We start from the raw sequence: 17,474 nt of genomic DNA on the forward strand, positions 1-17,474 counted from the left end.
GAGCTGATTTAATGAAAAATACATTGTCTTTCCACGGCTTCAGTGAAAATATATTGGTTTCTGCCAAATTAAATTAGAAGTCATCTATTCTCAGAACCTGTGAGGAACTGGCACGAGAGGGGAGTTGGATCTGAAAGACTTCAAATCTCTTACAGGGACTGAATTAACTGACTGCAACCCTTTGCCTCCAAAGGAAACTAAGTAATGTTTCCTCCTGCTAAACATGCACTGAAAAATAATCATATGAAAACTCTGAAATATTAATTTATTTACAACTTGATCTCAGGAACCACTGTTTTGCTTTGCTTTTGTTTGACAGGCATAATTTTGTATAAAAAGGTGAATCAAATAAATATGAGTAAAACTATTATCCACCTTAAAAACAGGAGTAATTGTAGGCAAAACAGGAAGTTGTATTCAATGAAAAAAATAAATGTTTCTGTTTAATTTAAAAGGCCTTAAAATTCTGGGTTTGCCTGGTTTTCCCAGTATGGTACCATGGCAGTTTCTGAGCTGAAAGCACTGCAGTGAGAAATCAAGACACTTCATTTTGCAAGTGTCAAGACAAAGAATCTTTACTTTTCCAGTTCTTCTTCCCATTTTCTTTGGAGCTGAACTCATCAAATCCTCATAAATCTTTGGGGCTGTCAAAAAGGATTCAATGTCTCTTTTTAACCCCTTTCCAACATTTAAAAGATGAATAAACCCCCATTTGCTAAAAGGTGGTTGTGTTGATCAAAGACTTGTATCATTCTGTTGGCATTGGCTTTGCTACCAGACAGCCCCAAATACATCTCTGCAAAATAAATGGGCTTGGATTAACTCAGTTTGGATGCTCTTGAACTGCAGGGAAATCTCCTTGTGGTTTACTCTCTGACACCAAATTAACCTTCCCCTGAGCAAGGCATTTATATTCTGGAGTAAATGCACTCTCACACAAAGTTATTCTGCAATTACATTAACTCGTAATTGCGGAGAGTGTGGAGAACACAGGGTAAGCAGAGGATGAACAGCTCGAGCATCCCCTGCTGCCTGCAGGGACAGGCTCCCTGTGCTCACCTGCACTGGTTTCTCATCTTGGTATTTGTGGTGACAACCAACACTGGAATGAAGAGTGACAAAAATGTGACTGCCCAAAGCTGCAGTGTTCACCTTGGGAATCCCAGTGAAATCCTCGTCAGAGTTTTTACACCTGGTCTCTGCAGGAGGACAGTGCTTTAACAGAGGGGACATGAATCATCATCAAAGAGGTTTGCACATTCTCTGACTTTGCTTTCAAGTGGTTTCATGACCATTCCTCTAAAACTGTTTGGAAACTGGGGAGAGGATGAAACCAGAGGATGTTTTCAGAGCCTGGAAACATTCAAGGCTGGATTCACCTGGTCTTGGAACAACCTGGTCCAGTAGAAGGTGTCCCTGCCCATGGCAGGGAGTGGAACTGTCAGGTCTCCTCCAACCCAAATTATATCATGATTCAATGAAAGAGTGTAAACACAAATGTGCCATCAGACAACTCATCCTGACAGCAGATCCCACTGCTTGAACCAGACTGGTTTGATAATACTTGGGCAGGGAATGGAACATAGAAACACTTCACCTTCCTAAATACCTGAGTTCCACCACCACAGAGCAGCTTCCCGTGGAAAGTCAGCCAAAAAACCAATGGCGTGCTGAAAGTGCCTCCCCCGGGGCCTGGGGCCCTCCCATATCCCAGCCACTGAGTGCTGTGAATGATGAGTAAATGCCAGTGACTGACCTCTGGTAGAGGCTGGGTTGCATTGCTATGCCTGCTTTTGATTTACAAGACCTGCATCTATCCTGCACCTCTCAGCAATTTCCCTGAGAGGAGGAAACAAAGCCGCTTTTGGCAAGGTTTGCTCAAGCAAATCACAATTTCTCTTTAAGGGCTTTTACCACTTGCAAATTTGCTTTTCTTATATTTACAGCTCCTTGCTGGCCAGACTCTGGCATATGGGGGTGACCCACAGCAGAAATTATAACTGCAAGGGCACGATGCTGAAGGGTTGGAGAGATGCCACCATGGGAAATGCTTTCAGGAAGAGGCTTTCTGGAGGATGTTTTCAGTAGACGCTTTCAGGAAGATGCTTTCAGGAGGATGTTTTCAGTAGATGCTTTCAGAAAGATGCCTTTGGGACATGCCTTCAGAAGATGGTTTCAGGAGAGACTCTCAGGAAAATGCCTTGGGGAGATGGTTTCAGTAAGAGGTTTTTGGTAGATGCATTCAGGAAGATTCTTTCAGAAGATGTTTCAGCTCCACCATCTCTGCTGCTCTCTCTAGCTCAGCTACAAAGATACATTACAGCCCCCCCAGCCCAATCCCCTGCCATGGGCAGGGACACCTTCCACCATGCCAGGTTGCTCCAAGCCCTGTCCAGCCTGGCCTTGGATGGTTCCAGGGATGGGGCAGCCACAGCTTTTCTGGGGGACCTGTGCCAGGGCCTCCCTACCATCACAGGGAACAATTCCTTCCTAATCATCCTCTCAGCACAGACTCAGTGAGACCTTTCCACTTTGTAAGAGTCAAAATCCTTGGAATGCTCTTCCATTCTTAGCAGCAGGAGCTGCAGCTCTGGCAATAACTGCTGTCACATCTGGCTTCTAAGTGCAGATGAGTGATGACCAATTTTCTGCTGGTTGAGAACTTACTTCTGAAGTTCCCCACCTGCCCTGGAGAGTTGCTCCCTCACCACCCCAAGCAGCACCTGAGTCCCAGCTCATTTTCGGCTATCAGCAAACCTCCATCACATCCTGCCTTGCCAGAAACATAACCAGACACAGAACTACAGCAGGGAAACAGGCAGTGTTCTTTGTTCTTTCATTAGAACTTGATTTTGTGCTTTATTTAAACATGAATTACTCAGAAAGCAAAGACAGGGCTCTGCTCCTCGCTGGCTGTTATTAAAACTCTAAATCAGGCTGCCTACAGAGCCACCCCTGCTACCTTCGCAAAATTAAACAGGGAATTGGCCCCTTCTGTCTCTGAGAGAGGGTGCAAGCGCTCTCAGTGATCCTAATAAAGCACCTGGATTTTCCTGAACCTGCCAGTTTGTAATGTTGTAAATCACCTACAGGGTTCTGGAGGAAAAAGACTTAGAAATGGTCTTCCTAAATGGTCTGTAACTCAGACCAGCAGCTGGTCAGATCTCATTCAGCTGTAAATTCAGTAACGGATTTCTTAGGGGTGGAGATTCAACATCCCCCTTGCTGGGACATGTCTGGAAGGACTGCAGGGAACATGGTGGGAATCCTGGTTTAACCCCAGCTGAAACTCAACCTCACACATCCAGGTGGGATGGGCGAAGAGAACTGGAAGGATCGAAGTGAGAAAACTTGGTTTGAGGTAAACATTTTAATAAGTAAAGCAAAAACTGTGTGCAAGCAAAGCAAACCAAAGAGTCCATTCACGGCTTCCCATCACAGGCAGGTCTCAGCCATCTCAGGAAAACAGAGCTTCATCACTGGCACCGTGACTTTAGAAGACAAAAGCCATCACTCAGAGTATTCCCTCTCTTCTTTCTTCCCCCAGATAAGTATGACTTCATATGGTCTGGAATATCCCTGGGATCAGCTGGGATTAACTGGGATTCTGGCTGTGCCTCCCCCAGCTTCTTAGGCATCCCGAGCCTCCCTTCTGGTGGGGTGAGGAGCAGAAAAGGGCCTGACTATCAGCCCTGCCCAGCAAAAGCAAAACATCCCTGGATTAAATCCCAACAACAGCCCCAGACAAATTACTGTGAAGGAAATTATGTCCCTCCCTCCCACCCACATCCAGCACATGGTGGGATGGGGACATTAATCTATTATATTTAGGCTAATATAACTGATTCTCTGTTTCAAAATACAAAATTTAAAAAGTTCCAAAGTTTTGGTTTTCTTTGGATTTTTTGTTGTTATTACACAAGGTTTAGGTTGTTTCAATTTCATTTTCCAGGCAGCCTTTTCCTGCCCAGATATCACTGACCAGCTTTACCACAAGAAGCTCTGACTGACCTGAAAATGCATTTCAACTGCTCAGATAATTGATCTTCATTGCTGTCTGCCAAGTGAGAGCACTGAGTCACTCCCATCCCCACCAGCCTGGCCACAGCCTCCCCCAGCCAGGCCAGCAAAGCTCTCATCCACAGAGAGGACTCAGCAGAGGGGGTTTTCTGTATGATGGGAAAACAGAACCTTCCTTCATCTTCTGGAATGAACTTTCTGCTCTTCTGTAGAGAGGAGACCAACAAACACACCGTGGCAGAGGACTGGTGATGCATTTCATACCATCAGAGAGTCCCAGGCTGGACTGGGCTGGAAAAGACTTTAAAGCTCATCCAGTGCCACTCCTGCCATGGCAGGGACACCTCCCACTGTCCCAGGCTGCTCCAAGCCCCAGTGTCCAACCTGGCCTTGGGCACTGCCAGGGATCCAGGGGCAGCCACAGCTGCTCTGGGCACCCTGTGCCAGGGCCTCAACACCCTCCCAGGGACGTATTCATAGACAGAAATTAACTTGGATAAAAGATCTATTGAGCCCAATTTGCCTTTCCCCCCCCCCCCCCGAAAGCAGGCAAAACTATTCTTTAGCCTTTCTGGGCCTTCTCTCTCACCCGTCACCTCAGATACCCTCTCAGAGGACATGTGATGAGCAAAGAGCTCAGGGTAGGATCCTCTTCTGTCACAACTGACACAAGCTGAAGGGACCTGTTAAGTTTGGGGCAGCTCCGAGAAGCAAAATGCCTGAGCCGCTCAGCTCTGCCAAGAGCAGCTCTGGGCAGTTATTACTACACTGATTTAAATCAATTCCAAAAGGAACACAGAAATTTCATGTCTTCTTCCCCCTCAGAAAGGGCAAGGATTTAAGAAGAGGTTTGTTCTCTAGCTCCTCTGGAGTGGATAGAATCCTGCTGAGAGTAAATACCATAATCTGGTTGAGCTGCTGTCCCTGCTGCTTTTTAGCCCGTTGAATAACCATGAACTAACTCACCCAAACTTCCCGAGGGGGGAAAGCATTAGGCCCATCCAGCACACTAGGGAGCACAAATTAAACTACATGTTCCAGCCAAAATCATCTCATGTGGCCTCCAGCAAACTTCATCCCTTACCCATTACTCTGATTTCTACAGAGTTCTAATGATGCCACAGGATGTATCTCCAGTGTATCAATCCATCCCCACAGCAAACAATCCTTTCAGTCAACTCACTTCATATTTCTGCCTTTGGGAGGTGCCCCTGCAGAGCTGCTTCCAGCCCTGGGGTCCCCAGCACAGGAAGGATGTGGAGCTGGTGCCAGTCCAGAGGAAGCCATGGAGCTGCTCCAAGGGATGGAGCCCCTCTGCTCTGGAGCCAGGCTGGGAGAGCTGGGGGTGCTCACCAGGAGAGGAGAAGCTCTAGGGAGAGCTCAGAGCCCTTCCAGGGCCTAAAGGGGAGGACTTGGGGCAAGGGATGGAGGGACAGAACACAGGGAATGGCTTCCACTGCCAGAGAGCAGGGATAGATGGCTGTGAGGATGGTGAGGCCCTGGCACAGGGTGTCCAGAGAAGCTGTGGCTGCCCCTGGACCCCTGGAAGTATCCAAGGCCAGATTAGATAGGGTTTGGATCAGCCTGGGATAGTGGAAGCTGGGATTTGCTCCCCAAACCAATGCAAACAGAACCATTGGCCCTGCACAGACACCCCAGCAACCCCACCCTGGGCACCCCTGGAGCGCTGTCCAAAGGCTCCTGGAGCTCTGGCAGCCTCGTGCCCATTCCCTGGGGAGCCTGGGCAGTGCCAGCACCTCTGGGGATGAACCTTTCCCTGAGATCCATCCCACCTCCCCTGGCACAGCTCCAGCCGTTCCCTGGGTCCTGTCCCTGTCACAGAGCAGAGATTGGAGCTGCCCTGGGGAGGAGCTGCAGCCCTGCTGAGCTCTGCCCTCAGCCCCCTCTGCTCCAGCTGAACAGGCCGAGTGCCCTCAGCTGCTCCTCGTGTGGCCCCTCCAGACCCTTCCCCATCCTTGTGTCCATCCTTTGGACACTTCCAACACCTTTGGATCTTTGGCACAGAGAGGTCTCCCCTGGGGACCCCCAAGGACATCTGTCCCCTGTCACCTCCCAGCTCTGCTCCTTTGGCACCAGGATTGCAATTAGCATTGAGATTTTTTTTTTTCTTGTTTTCCCAGTTCAGCCACTTGAGGAAGGACAATCAGGGTTGCCATGGCGATGGAAGGATGACTTCTTAATTTGTGGGATTCTTTCTCTAATTATTCTGAGAATTGTAATCCCATGAAAATTGCCTCCTTAGGAGAATTTCAGTTAAGAACTGCACAGGCACTGAAGGAGAAGTTAAAAAGAAAGAAAAGCTAATGGAGATGCTTTTGGGGCAAAAGAATGAAAAAAAAAGTGGTGAATTTTCCTTGCTTGTTTCTATGTGCCAACAAGAACAAATATCTGGTGTTATCCAGAAACAAGGGCTGGAATGGGTCCTAACTTGAATTATTCATGAATAATTCAAGGTGTTTTTACAGACTTTCTGAGGAACAAGAGTATCAGGCAGAACTAACACATATAACTGAAAATAAAACCGGGTAAAACTTAATGGAGAACAAGTAGGACTTCAAGGGCTATTTAAATGGAGAGGCACCAGAGAAAATATCAAAATTTTCTGTACATTTTTCATCCCCAAATCTTAAAACTTGGGACAGAAGCAACACTGCTTTAATTTTGTATAGGATGAAGAGACACCATGGCTTGCTCAGGGTGGGCAGTGAAGGACAGGCGCAGGAGGATGCAGCCAAAGTCCCTGGGATGTCCCAGATGGCTTTGGAGCTGAACAGGTGCAACACAAGTCACCTCTGACAGGAACACCTTGGAACCACGAGGAACACAGCCCCGGAGAGAGGGCTGGTAAATCTGTTATTGCAGAGAAGCTGGGAATGTCAGAGGGAGCAGGGCAGCCTCTGAGTGCTGAGAAACACCTCTAAAAATCCAATATTCCCTCACTGGGGCCCAGAGCCTCCAGGCGAGTATTAATGTCATTAATATTTCTGCAGGAGGAGGAGGAGGGAGAGCAGGAAAGCATCTGGAGCATCCTCTCTGCTGCTGGGGGAGAAATCTTCCCCACAAAATCATTCTTCCACTAGAACATGCTGGTTCAGCTCTCTGCCAGTATGAAGTTTTCATCATCACCTTTCTTTGGAGGGAAATGGGCATGGAAATGGAGCATTTAATTGTCTTACTTTCCAGCAGCTTTGCTGCCCAGAGGAGCTGTGGCTGCCCCATCCCTGGCAGTGCCCAAGGCCAGGCTGAACAGGGCTTGGAGCAACCTGGGAAAGTGGAAGGTGTCACTGCCCAGTGTAAGGGTGGGAATGGATGATTTTAAGGTCCCTTCCAACCCAAGCCAGTCTGGGATTCTAGGACATTCCTTTAGAAAGCATTTCATGCAGCCATTTGAGTATTTTTAGTTTTCTTTCAAGGAGACTTCTTTTCCTCTTCAATTGCTTTCATTACCTTCATTTTATACCCTGTTATAAATCCAAGCACAATATTAAATGCCCTGAAATCTAATAAAAATTTCAATTTTCTCTATATATTAAAAAGCTGTTTAACTGAGCCAAAGCTACTTTGGAAGTGATCACATTTAATTTCAGGGGAAATATCAACATTCAGCATTATGTTCCTGTTTAGAAAGGTGGACTCCTTTAAGTAGCTGAGCCTTGACTACTCAGGGGAGCTCTGTGTCCCCACTTTGAAGACACTGGCAGTAAAAAATTAAGTGAAAAGAGATAATTTCCCCAATAAAGACTGGGGAAAGTCTGAGAAATGGAGGGAGAGTTGCAGATCATGATTAACTTAACCAAAGTCATTCTTCCAGAAGTCATTGGTGTTGGCCCAATGCACTCTGACTTCTATTCCAAACGCCTGTTGTCCTTTCTGCCTTCAAGGCCCATGGCAAAAGCAGCATCCTGTGAAACTGAAATTGCAGTGGGACATTGGTGGGACATGTCCCTGGTGGGGAAGGATCTGCAGTTGGGCCAGGAAAGGATCTGGAGCAGCTGAGGGAGCTGGGAAGGGGCTGAGCCTGGAGAAAAGGAGCTCAGTGGGACCTTGTGGCTCTGCACAGCTCCTGACAGGAGGGGACAGCCGGGGGGGTCGGGCTCTGCTCCCAGGAACAGGGACAGGAGGAGAGGGAACGGCCTCAGCCTGGGCCAGGGGAGGTTTGGATTGGATATTATGGAAAATTTCTTCATGGGAAGGGTTGTCCAGCCCTGTCACAGCTCCCCAGGGCAGGGCTGGAGTCCCAACCCTGGGGGTTTAAAAGCCATGTGGATGTGGCTCTTGGGGACACAGTCAGTGGTGGCCTTGGCAGTGCTGGGTCAGCCCAGTTGGACTCAATGGGCTTAGAGGACTTTTCCTATCTAAATGATTCTGTGATTGTAAGACAAACCTCTTCCTGGACTTACGCCATCATTGCTTTTTTTTTTTTTTTTTTTTTTTTTTTTTAATTTTAAAAAAAAAATCCTTTTTCTCGTCAAGCCCTGAGGGGAATATAAAAAAAAAAAAAAAAAAAAAAAAAACCACAAAAAAAAAAAAAAACCAAAAAAAACCACAAAAAAAACTACACAACAACAACAAAAAAACCTGGCAGAAAACACAGCGATTTCCAGGGTTAAGGAGAATGCTCTGGCCCAGGGCAGTGGGGAGCATGTACTGAGCCATATGGGGACCAAAGAATCTCATTTTCTCTGTAAAATATCCCACTGCTACGTCTGTGAGGTCACTCCTGCCTTTCTCATTGCAAACCCTTTACCTGGCCTGTGTTTCCGGGAGGGCTCAGGCGGAGCTGTGGAAGCGGAAGGGCTCGCACAAGTCGGGGCTCTTCTTCATCCCTTTTTCTTCCTTAAATAGAGCCGTTGCCCAGTGTTTTGGGGTGGGATCCCGAGCACTGCAGCAAGTGCTGGAGACACAAGAGGGCAGGCATACGCTGTGCAAAAGAGCGAGAGCTCTGCGCAGCCTGCTCCTGCCCTCTTGCCAGCCAGCCTGGCCCTCTCCACTTCCCTCCATATCTGCAAAGGGGTGAAAAGGGGATTTTTCTCAGGGATATGTCTTCTGGCCCTGCCTGGCTCGTCTGCTGAAGCAGATTTGAAGCAGCATACGTTCTGCGAGGAACATCCGGGGGCTGAGACTGGGCTATGAGCTCCCGGAGCAGCTCCTCCACCTGCAGGGATGCTCCGCATTCCTGGGGCGTTCCCTCGTGCAGGTGTCCTTAGCTGGGCTCTGCCACCGCAGGGGGTTTATGGGACCAGCCAAGCTGCCTTGTCCTCCCCTGCATGTCCTCTTAGAGGGGTTGTTCACAGCGGTGGCCAGAGGGGCCACCAGCCCTTACCAGCCCTTGCATCCCATGTCCCCCACCCACAGTCCATCCCCAGCCACTGCTTTGCTTGGCTCCACATCGTGGCTGGTGGCAGCTCTTGGGCACACCCTGAGCCACCAGCCCTCACCAGAGCATGACAGTGCCCAGAGCACCTGTGGCTGCCCCATCCCTGGAAGTGTCCAAGGCCAGGTCAGACAGGGCTTGGAGCATCTTAGAATAGTGAAGGTATCCCTGCCGTGGCAGGGGGTAGGATGAGATGATCCCTTCCAACCCAAACCATTCCATGATTCTGTGATTTGTGTCGCTGGTTTGTGCCCATCCCCAAGGGCAGCGGAGCAGAGCCGCAGCTGGTGCCAGGCAGCTCTGCTGGGCACGGGGTTGTTCCCTCCAGGCTGCAGCCACAGCTCCCTGCACAGTTCAACAATAAAAGGCAGCAGATGGTTTATGGTGTGTGAATTACAGCAAACAGGATTGCAAAGGCGGCACACATGGGGAACAAATTAAAGCATTAAGGGGGAACAAATGAAAGCATTGACACACCGGCGGGCCAGTGCAGGTGTGAAGGGAGGGGGATTTGCAGATGGGCTGGGGATAGGTAGGAAAGGAAGCCCATTCCAACCAGGAATTGTTTAGAGGGGAAGGGTATTGTCCCTGACCATGCAGGGGTGGTGAGCACAAGGGGGGGACAGGCAGCGAGGTCTGCTGCCGTGTCCACTCTGTCCTCAGCTGCTTTAATTCTGGGCCATAGCTTGTTTGGGTGTGCTCAACTCTGCCTTTTCCACTTTCCTAGAAAGAGCATCACAAGGTGCAGGAGGTTTGTGCATCTCTCCTTGTCTGAATTTCTGTGTAATGCAGAAGGAACACAGCACTCTTTAGCCACCAATGGACTGTACTGAGAGTCTGGCTTCACTCACAGGTACACATGCAGGAGGAGGGACCATATTTTGCATTTCAGGGCTGATGTAGATTTGTACAAGAGGAAACCAGTCTCTGGAGGCAGCTCCTGCTCCCTCTGCACCCCAGCCATCCATGACAACACAGTGCTGGAGCCTTCTGGCTATGGAAGGAGTGTTCATCTTCAGGGCAGCAACCTGGTATGCTGAAAAGTCCTGGGAAATCCAGTTCAGGGCTTCCAAGTCCTTTGTCCTCTCTGCCTCAGATTCCCTGGTGTAAAATGGAGAAAGCAGTGTTGTAGCAGGGCTGGTATGGGTGGCTCAGACTGAGAGATGTTCCCATAGGAACATCCGTGCCGGGGGATGTCACAGCTGGGCTTGCCTTTGGCTGCCAAGGTCAAATGTGGAGAGAGCAAAGCTGAAATTATCTCTGGGTGAAAAACACCAGGGGGAGGACAGGGTGGCTCATGGCCTGGGGACAAGAGTCTTGGGGGCTCAGCAGTGGAGTCAAACACCCGAAAGGTGAAGGGGTCAAATGGTGCTAATGGTCTGTTGTCTTGGTAACAGCACTCAGGGTTATCAGTCCAGGAACTGGGCTCATTTTATCCCATATAATCTTGAAAGGTGGCTGAGAGTCATAAGGCATTGCCCCGCAGCCTGTGACAGGCTCTGCCTGTGCTTCAACCCTCTGCTCCCATGCTGGGAAAGTCAAGTTCTGGGTGCTTCCATGCTCTGGGCCCTCACCTGCTGTAGGGCTGGGTGCTGTACAGAGACAGAAATCCTGGGGTTTAATTCTGGATCTGAAAAAAAACCAAGCAAAGCCCGCGCTGTTCATGGACACGATACCAAAGGGAGTTACTCCGCCCCTGCTCAGACACACCATCTCACACCTCTGGTATGGATCCCCCTCATTCCCACTCCTGCAGCTGCACCATGGATGCTCTCCTGCACTGAGGCACCGTCACAGGATCTGCAACATCTCCTGGATATAAAACCCAGTTTTCCTCCCCTCCACCCCCTCCTCCTTCCCAACCTCCCGGCTGGACGCACATCTGGGAGCGCCTTCCCCAAACATCCGTCACAGCTGCCTTCCAGCGGCAAACAGGACATCTGGGGATCCCGCTGGTTCGGAGCCTCCCGAGCCTCGGGGGGCTGAGCCGGGGGGCTCAGGAGCTGCCGGGCACAGCCCCCCCGGCCCCGTCCAGGCTCAGCCCGGGCTGGAGCTGGGGGTCTCGGGTCGCAGCTCCCTCTCCCTGCCCTGCCGCGGGGCTCCGGATCCATGTGTGACTCACGGCTCCCAGCATTTCTCCCTGGAAGTCCTGCAGGGAAGGAAAGCTCTGAGACAGACAGGAGAGATGAGAGATGCTACAGCCCCCACCGCTGCCGCTCCCCGGGTCGTGCCCTGACTTGGTTTTGCTCGGAGCTGCAGTGCGAAGGAGAAGCAGGTTCATGCCACTGCTTTCTAATCTGCATGTGTGCGTGCATGGAGCTGAGCAGCGATCCCCTCCTTTTATTTTTCAGCCTTTCCTTTTATTTTTTAGCCTTTCCTTTTCCCTCCCCCTTTTGCTCTCCCTATTTCTCCCGCTGAATTAACTGCCCATCTTTCCCTTGCAAATCACACCGACAGCACAGGCTTAAGTTTTGGGGTGGTGTTTTCTGCCCAAAATGGAGAGGTGGGGAGGAGGAGAGATGTCTAAATCCTGCAGTCGCGTCCCCGGAGCTCGGGGACCATCTCCCGGTCGAGCTAAAGACATCCGGGAAGCAGCATCCTCGGCTTTCTGCACTAGTTAGCAGCCTGCGAGCTGCCTCCACTTGTTTTAGGCTCGCTTGCTTTATCTCAGCTCCCCTCACCGCGAGTGTGTCTGTGTGTGTGTGCAGGGGGAGGACTTTATTGCCATTGGCTCAGCTTTCACTGCCCACCCACATCTCTTCCACATCACCTTGGTGTCTCCCTAAATAAAACCAGCCCTCCTTATCGCACCGAGGAAATCAAGAGCGAGAGTTTGAATGGATTTTATATAAATATTTACCCTGACGAAGCTACTGCTGAGCTCGTGGGATAAACTCGCAGCAGCTGGTCTCACTCTGCTTCCCTCGCCCGCCCCTAAAAGGGTTTAATTACTTTGGAGAGGAGAGGGGAGAGATCCAGATCCCAGTTCTGCCTCCAGACTGACTCAAAGAGCAGGATCAGGATTTAAATGAACTATGGATCTGAAGGACAGCACCAGCGAGGGCAGCATGGGCAGCCTGCAGCCTTCCAGCATCCAGATTTTTGCCAACACCACCACGCTCCACGGGATCCGTCATGTCTTCGTCTACGGGCCGGTGACCATCCGGCGCCTGCTCTGGACCTTGGCCTTTGTGGGCTCGCTGGGTCTCCTCCTGGTGGAGAGCTCAGACAGGGTGGCTTTTTACTTCTCCTACCAGCATGTGACCAAAGTGGACGAGGTGGTGGCTAACAGCCTTGTGTTTCCTGCCGTCACCATCTGTAACCTCAACGAGTTTCGCTTCTCCCGGCTCACCACCAATGACCTGTACCATGCTGGGGAGCTCCTGGCTCTGCTGGACGTCAACCTGCAGATCCCCAACCCTCACCTGGCTGACCCTGCTGTATTAGCCATCCTCCAAGAAAAGGCCAACTTTAGGCAGTATAAACCCAAAGTTTTCAGCATGCAGGAGTTCCTGGCACGGGTTGGCCACGACCTGAAGGATATGATGCTGTACTGCAAGTTCAGAGGCCAGGAGTGCAACCACAAGGACTTCAAAACTGTGAGTATAAGCAGACACTCTGCTTTTCTCTTCTCTGGGCATGTGGATCATCGTGTTGCAAGACCAGGACAGCTCTGGAGGTCATTGGCCAAGCTGTGTGGATACGATGTGATGAGGCAGTGGCTGCCAGGCTCTGGCATGGCAGAGGAGGAGCAGGAGGAAGCCTGTTGAGCTCAAGTTTGTTTGTTGGAGTTCTAACGGGGGTTTGGTGGGGCCAGACCTGCAAGGGGCTTGTACCAGGTCCAGCCTCCGTCCTGCACAAGGCCCACGGCTCTCAGTGTCTGCTTGGGGTCAAATGGGTGCTGCTGAGCATCATAGGGGGCCTGAGGGTCTCTGCCATGGCCAGTGTATGTCAGCCAGCTGAAGGAAGCAGAGAGGACTAGACTGAGCCAACAGGAAGGGCAGGTGCTCAGGGCTGGTCTGAGCAGTGTCCAGCTGGATTTCTCCAGGTGTTTGCAGCTTTCTGGAACTGTGGAAGGGGAAATTTTTCTTCTTCATCCTGGTGTTCATGGCTTATAAATCCTGGTTTGCTACAGATAGCAGATAGCAGCTGGGTACCTGCCTGGTGCTGTGTCCTTCCTGTGCTGAGTTAGATGAAAGGAGGGGAAAGAGAAGGAGAGGAAAAGCAGCTGAGAAGCTGAGCTCTGATCCTGGTCCGCTCTGAGATGGGGGCACGTGAAGTGAGCTGGGTACTTGAGCATCCTGAGGGAAGCAGCTGCTGCTGAGTTGGCTGGCACCCTGATGGCAATGCAGGCTGGCCTGGGTGCTGTGGTGGTAAATGTGTCAGCGTAAAACAAAAATTACTAGGAGGTTGTCCGGATGAAGCGATGCCCCTGCATGCTGCTGGGGCAGTTGAGGGGACTGGGCAGGGGGCTGCAGAGGGGGCTGAGCCCCATCCTGGCTGAGGTGGGGGGTGCTGGGGTCTGGGCTAAGTCCCACGGTGCTCTCAGGCCAAGCTGGGCAGTGCCTTGGCTCTGTGATCTGGAATCAGGAATGTTGCAGGTTTCAGGTGGTTGTTCCTTGGGAGTACTGATGCTTGTTCTGCTAATTACAGTGCATCCTGTGGAGAGCAGGTCCTGGGCAGGGTTTGTGATTGCCTGGTTCATCAGCAGAATCTTTGTCTGGTTTTGGGAGAAGGGAATATTTTCTGTCTGTGCTGCTTTGGATCTCCGAGCAAATGAGTCCAACTGACTCCAGCTCCAAAGTCATTGCCATCCCCTGAACTGTGCTCTCTTTACACCTCTGAGCAGGAACATAGAATTATGTGCCTCAGTTATAACTGTGCATAACTTTGATGCTGTGCCTATTTCAAGCTGGATATCCAGGCAAACCATTTCCCTGTTTCTGCTCCCTGGGCAGGTCCCAGCACGAGTTGGGCCATCCAAGTTGTAGGAAGGCGTCAACCAAGTTCCAAGGAGAGGAGCTTGTTAAAGAAAAGCCATGTGTGAACAAGTCTGGAGAATGGGATAAAAAAGGAGAAACAGATGCAAAAGTCCAGGGGACAGGAGAGTCGGAGAGTGAGGCCAGATCCCAGGAGGATGGGCAGATCTCCCTCGATGTAGCAAAGTGTGGGGACTGGGAAGTACTCTGCCTGTGGACTTGCCACAAATGAAATAAGAGCCAGCCAAAAGCAAAAACCTCAAAGCCAGGGAGCAACCAACACTTTCAAAGCAGCTGCAGGGCTTAAAAAAAGGACTTTAAAAAGCAGGTCCTGTTTTCAGGGAAGACAGGAGCTCTCAGTAGCCCTGCTGGGACCCAGCAGAGTGTCACCCCTGAATACAGAGTTTTTGAGATAATTGCTTCTGAAACAATGATTTTCTAATTTTTTTTTTTTTTTTCATGTGGCATACTCTAGTTTCCAGAAAGACAAACATTCCCTGTCTGCCAAATAAATGCTCTGCTAAAAAAGATGAGGGCAAGCTAGAAAGAGACAGGATATTATGGACTGACAGCGCTTGTCCTTGTCAAAGTGAGAGATTGAGTGTGATACTTCAGCCCATTCTGCAAAGCAGCTCCTACCTGAGCCAGAAGATAATATTGTCACTCACAGAGTCTGGGCTTCAGTCTCACTGACTTCAGGTAATCCCACAGGTTATGGAAATCCAGGAAGCAGCACTCAACAGGGACACAACAACCCTGTTTTCCTTCCAGATTTTACCTCTTGGAGATAAAAGGCAGGAAAAAGTGTCTGTTTGAAGGATGAGTGGGTGTTTCCACAGGGAAAATGCTGTAAAGGTCTGTGAGCTGCCTCCAGGCTGAATCAGAACCTCATGTCCTGGATGAATTTTGCATTTAATCACCACCAACCTGTTGCAGCTGCACATGGGCTCAGTGACAGCACATCCATCCTGCTGCAGCACCTGCTGGAGAAGAGTCATCACTGAAGCCTGATTTGTTTCCCGAAGGGATACAGGGTGTAAATCCCAGGGCAGTTCTGCAATATGTCAGCAGGGTGAAGAACTATGAGATTTTTGTATACACTCCCCAAATTCTGGCAGGTGAGAGCAGAGGAGTCAGGAGCTCTGCAGCAGAGGGCTGCACCAAACGGGAACTCTGCAATAAGGTGCTGCTGGAGGAGTCAGTGCTGTGCTGCCTCTGGCCAGCTCTGCCTTCTGGTGCAGGGTGGGTTTTGTGCACAGGGTGTCCCTGAATAAAGCCCACAGTGCTGCTGCTGCATGAAGAGCAGGAGCTGGAATGGCAGCATCTTGGCACTTTGAAAACACTTGACTTTGCCCTCCTTCCTCCTCCACTGCCCTGTCAAAATCCTCTGTCACTGATTTAATAACAGGATTTGAGCTGTGTTTTTTTCCTACCCTTCCTGTTCCTTCTCCCCCTAATTCCCTCAGATAACATTTCCCATATTGAGGTCTGCTCACTGGAGTGAGTCCCCACTTCTGCTTTTCTGCAGAAATACCCCAAAGAGAACAGCCAGGTCTAAGCAGGATTTGCTGATCCTGTGCTGGCATTGCCATGCACATAAGAGCAGAGAAGATAATGCAGAGCTCTGCTGTAGGCAAAGCAAGCGAAGAAGAGAAAACTGGGAGAACTTTAGCAGAACCTTTCCCTTGGAGTATTTGGAGGAGGGAAGCTTGATAGCAGCAGCCAAGGAAATCCCCTCCTTGTTTTCTGCATTGCTCCCCTCAGGAGGTCCTGGTTGGAACTGACCTTGCAGATGGCATTTTCCTGGAGGAGCTGTGCTCCTGCTGCTCCATGTGACATCAAGGTCTTCCACTGCTGCTGAACCTGGCAAAGCTTGGGCTCGTCAGCCCTTGCCACACCAATGTGATGTTCTGGCAGTCCCTGAGGGTGTGTGGAGCAAAGCCTGTTTCCTGGGGCTGCTGTTGTAGTTTGTCATCCTTCACTGTTCCAACCAGGGATGAGCTGGGTGGTGGCAGGGGACGCTTGCAGGAGGATTTTGTGTCTGGCCTAGCAAATGTGGGGGGCAACGGAAAGAAAACCTCTGAAAACCCTTTCAGAGCAGGGGGCAAACACAGAGTGAGGGTTGGGATTGCCTGGGAGTGGATAGTGGGAATGTGAGCAGCTGGGGAATGGGATCCCTCAGTCCCCCCTTGCTGAGAAATGCTCCCCAGCAGCACAGCCCTGCCCAGCACAGCCTGGCCGTGCCTCTGGGGGATGTTCCAGAGTGTTCTGGGTGTCTGGGGTGGTACCGCGTTCCTCAGTCGGGTCGTTTGCTAAATACAACGTTGGGCTGTGCTTCCTCACACATCCAGTCATTCCAGCTAACACAAACTTTTCCCTTGTGCCTGCTCTGCTTCCATCAGGTGTCTATTTATTGCCAGTGGCCATGACAATTGAAGGACAGAACTCATTTATTTTCAATATACATTCTTCTGACTGACAGAGTCCACATAATGAAGCATATCTCATGTGAATGTTGCTATTTTAAGATGGGAGTTTCTGTCAATCTATCTGGCTTTCTCTATACATATTTTCTCTGCCATTCTTTGTAGTGTATCTATCAGGCCAATGTTTAGTCAATAGCTTTGGCTTTTTAGACTAGCTAGTCCATTCTCATCTGTTATACAACTTCCATTTTTTCAAGAAAAAGGTCAGGATCCTGCATACTTGATACAGAAAAACTTTTCTATTTAACAATTTTTCTGGAGAGTCACAACTTTTGCCAATGTTTGCTCCAGAATCTGAGATGCCATAATGAGAGCTGCCATAATGAGATGTGCAATGATCAGATATGCAATTCAGAGATAACTTTTATACAAACAGGCCATTCTTCCAGTAGGAAATCAGGTCTCTGTGCAGCCTTCCCAGTCTGCACTGGAATATCTCAATTTTTCAGGTGCTGTTGAGGGTCTGGGTGTGGGTACAGGCACAGAGGGAGTGCAGGCTTATAATTTTGCTGCTGATGGTGTGTCGTTGGGTGTCTAAAAGGAGGTGGATTGCTCTTGGCTCAGGTATCTGGCAAACCCTGCCCTTGGGAAAAG

The 17,474-nt window shown here is 50.0% G+C and overlaps 1 protein-coding gene across 2 annotated transcripts in view; it reads left to right on the top strand.

Moving 5' to 3' along the window:
• The first annotated feature begins 12,214 nt into the window (after positions 1-12,214).
• Positions 12,215-17,474, top strand: part of ASIC2 (acid sensing ion channel subunit 2) — a 421,610-nt gene continuing 416,350 nt past the window's right edge. The window contains exon 1 of one of the 2 annotated variants that reach the window (XM_040087116.1): positions 12,215-13,014. In XM_040087116.1, the coding sequence (XP_039943050.1) occupies positions 12,451-13,014 (564 nt within the window). In that variant the 5' untranslated portion in view covers positions 12,215-12,450. The remainder of the gene's footprint in view (positions 13,015-17,474) is intronic. The other variant, XR_005704114.2, reaches the window with a different exon arrangement.

Source organism: Hirundo rustica, chromosome 27, assembly GCF_015227805.2.
Source record: "Hirundo rustica isolate bHirRus1 chromosome 27, bHirRus1.pri.v3, whole genome shotgun sequence".
NCBI classification, from domain to species: Eukaryota; Metazoa; Chordata; class Aves; order Passeriformes; family Hirundinidae; genus Hirundo; species Hirundo rustica.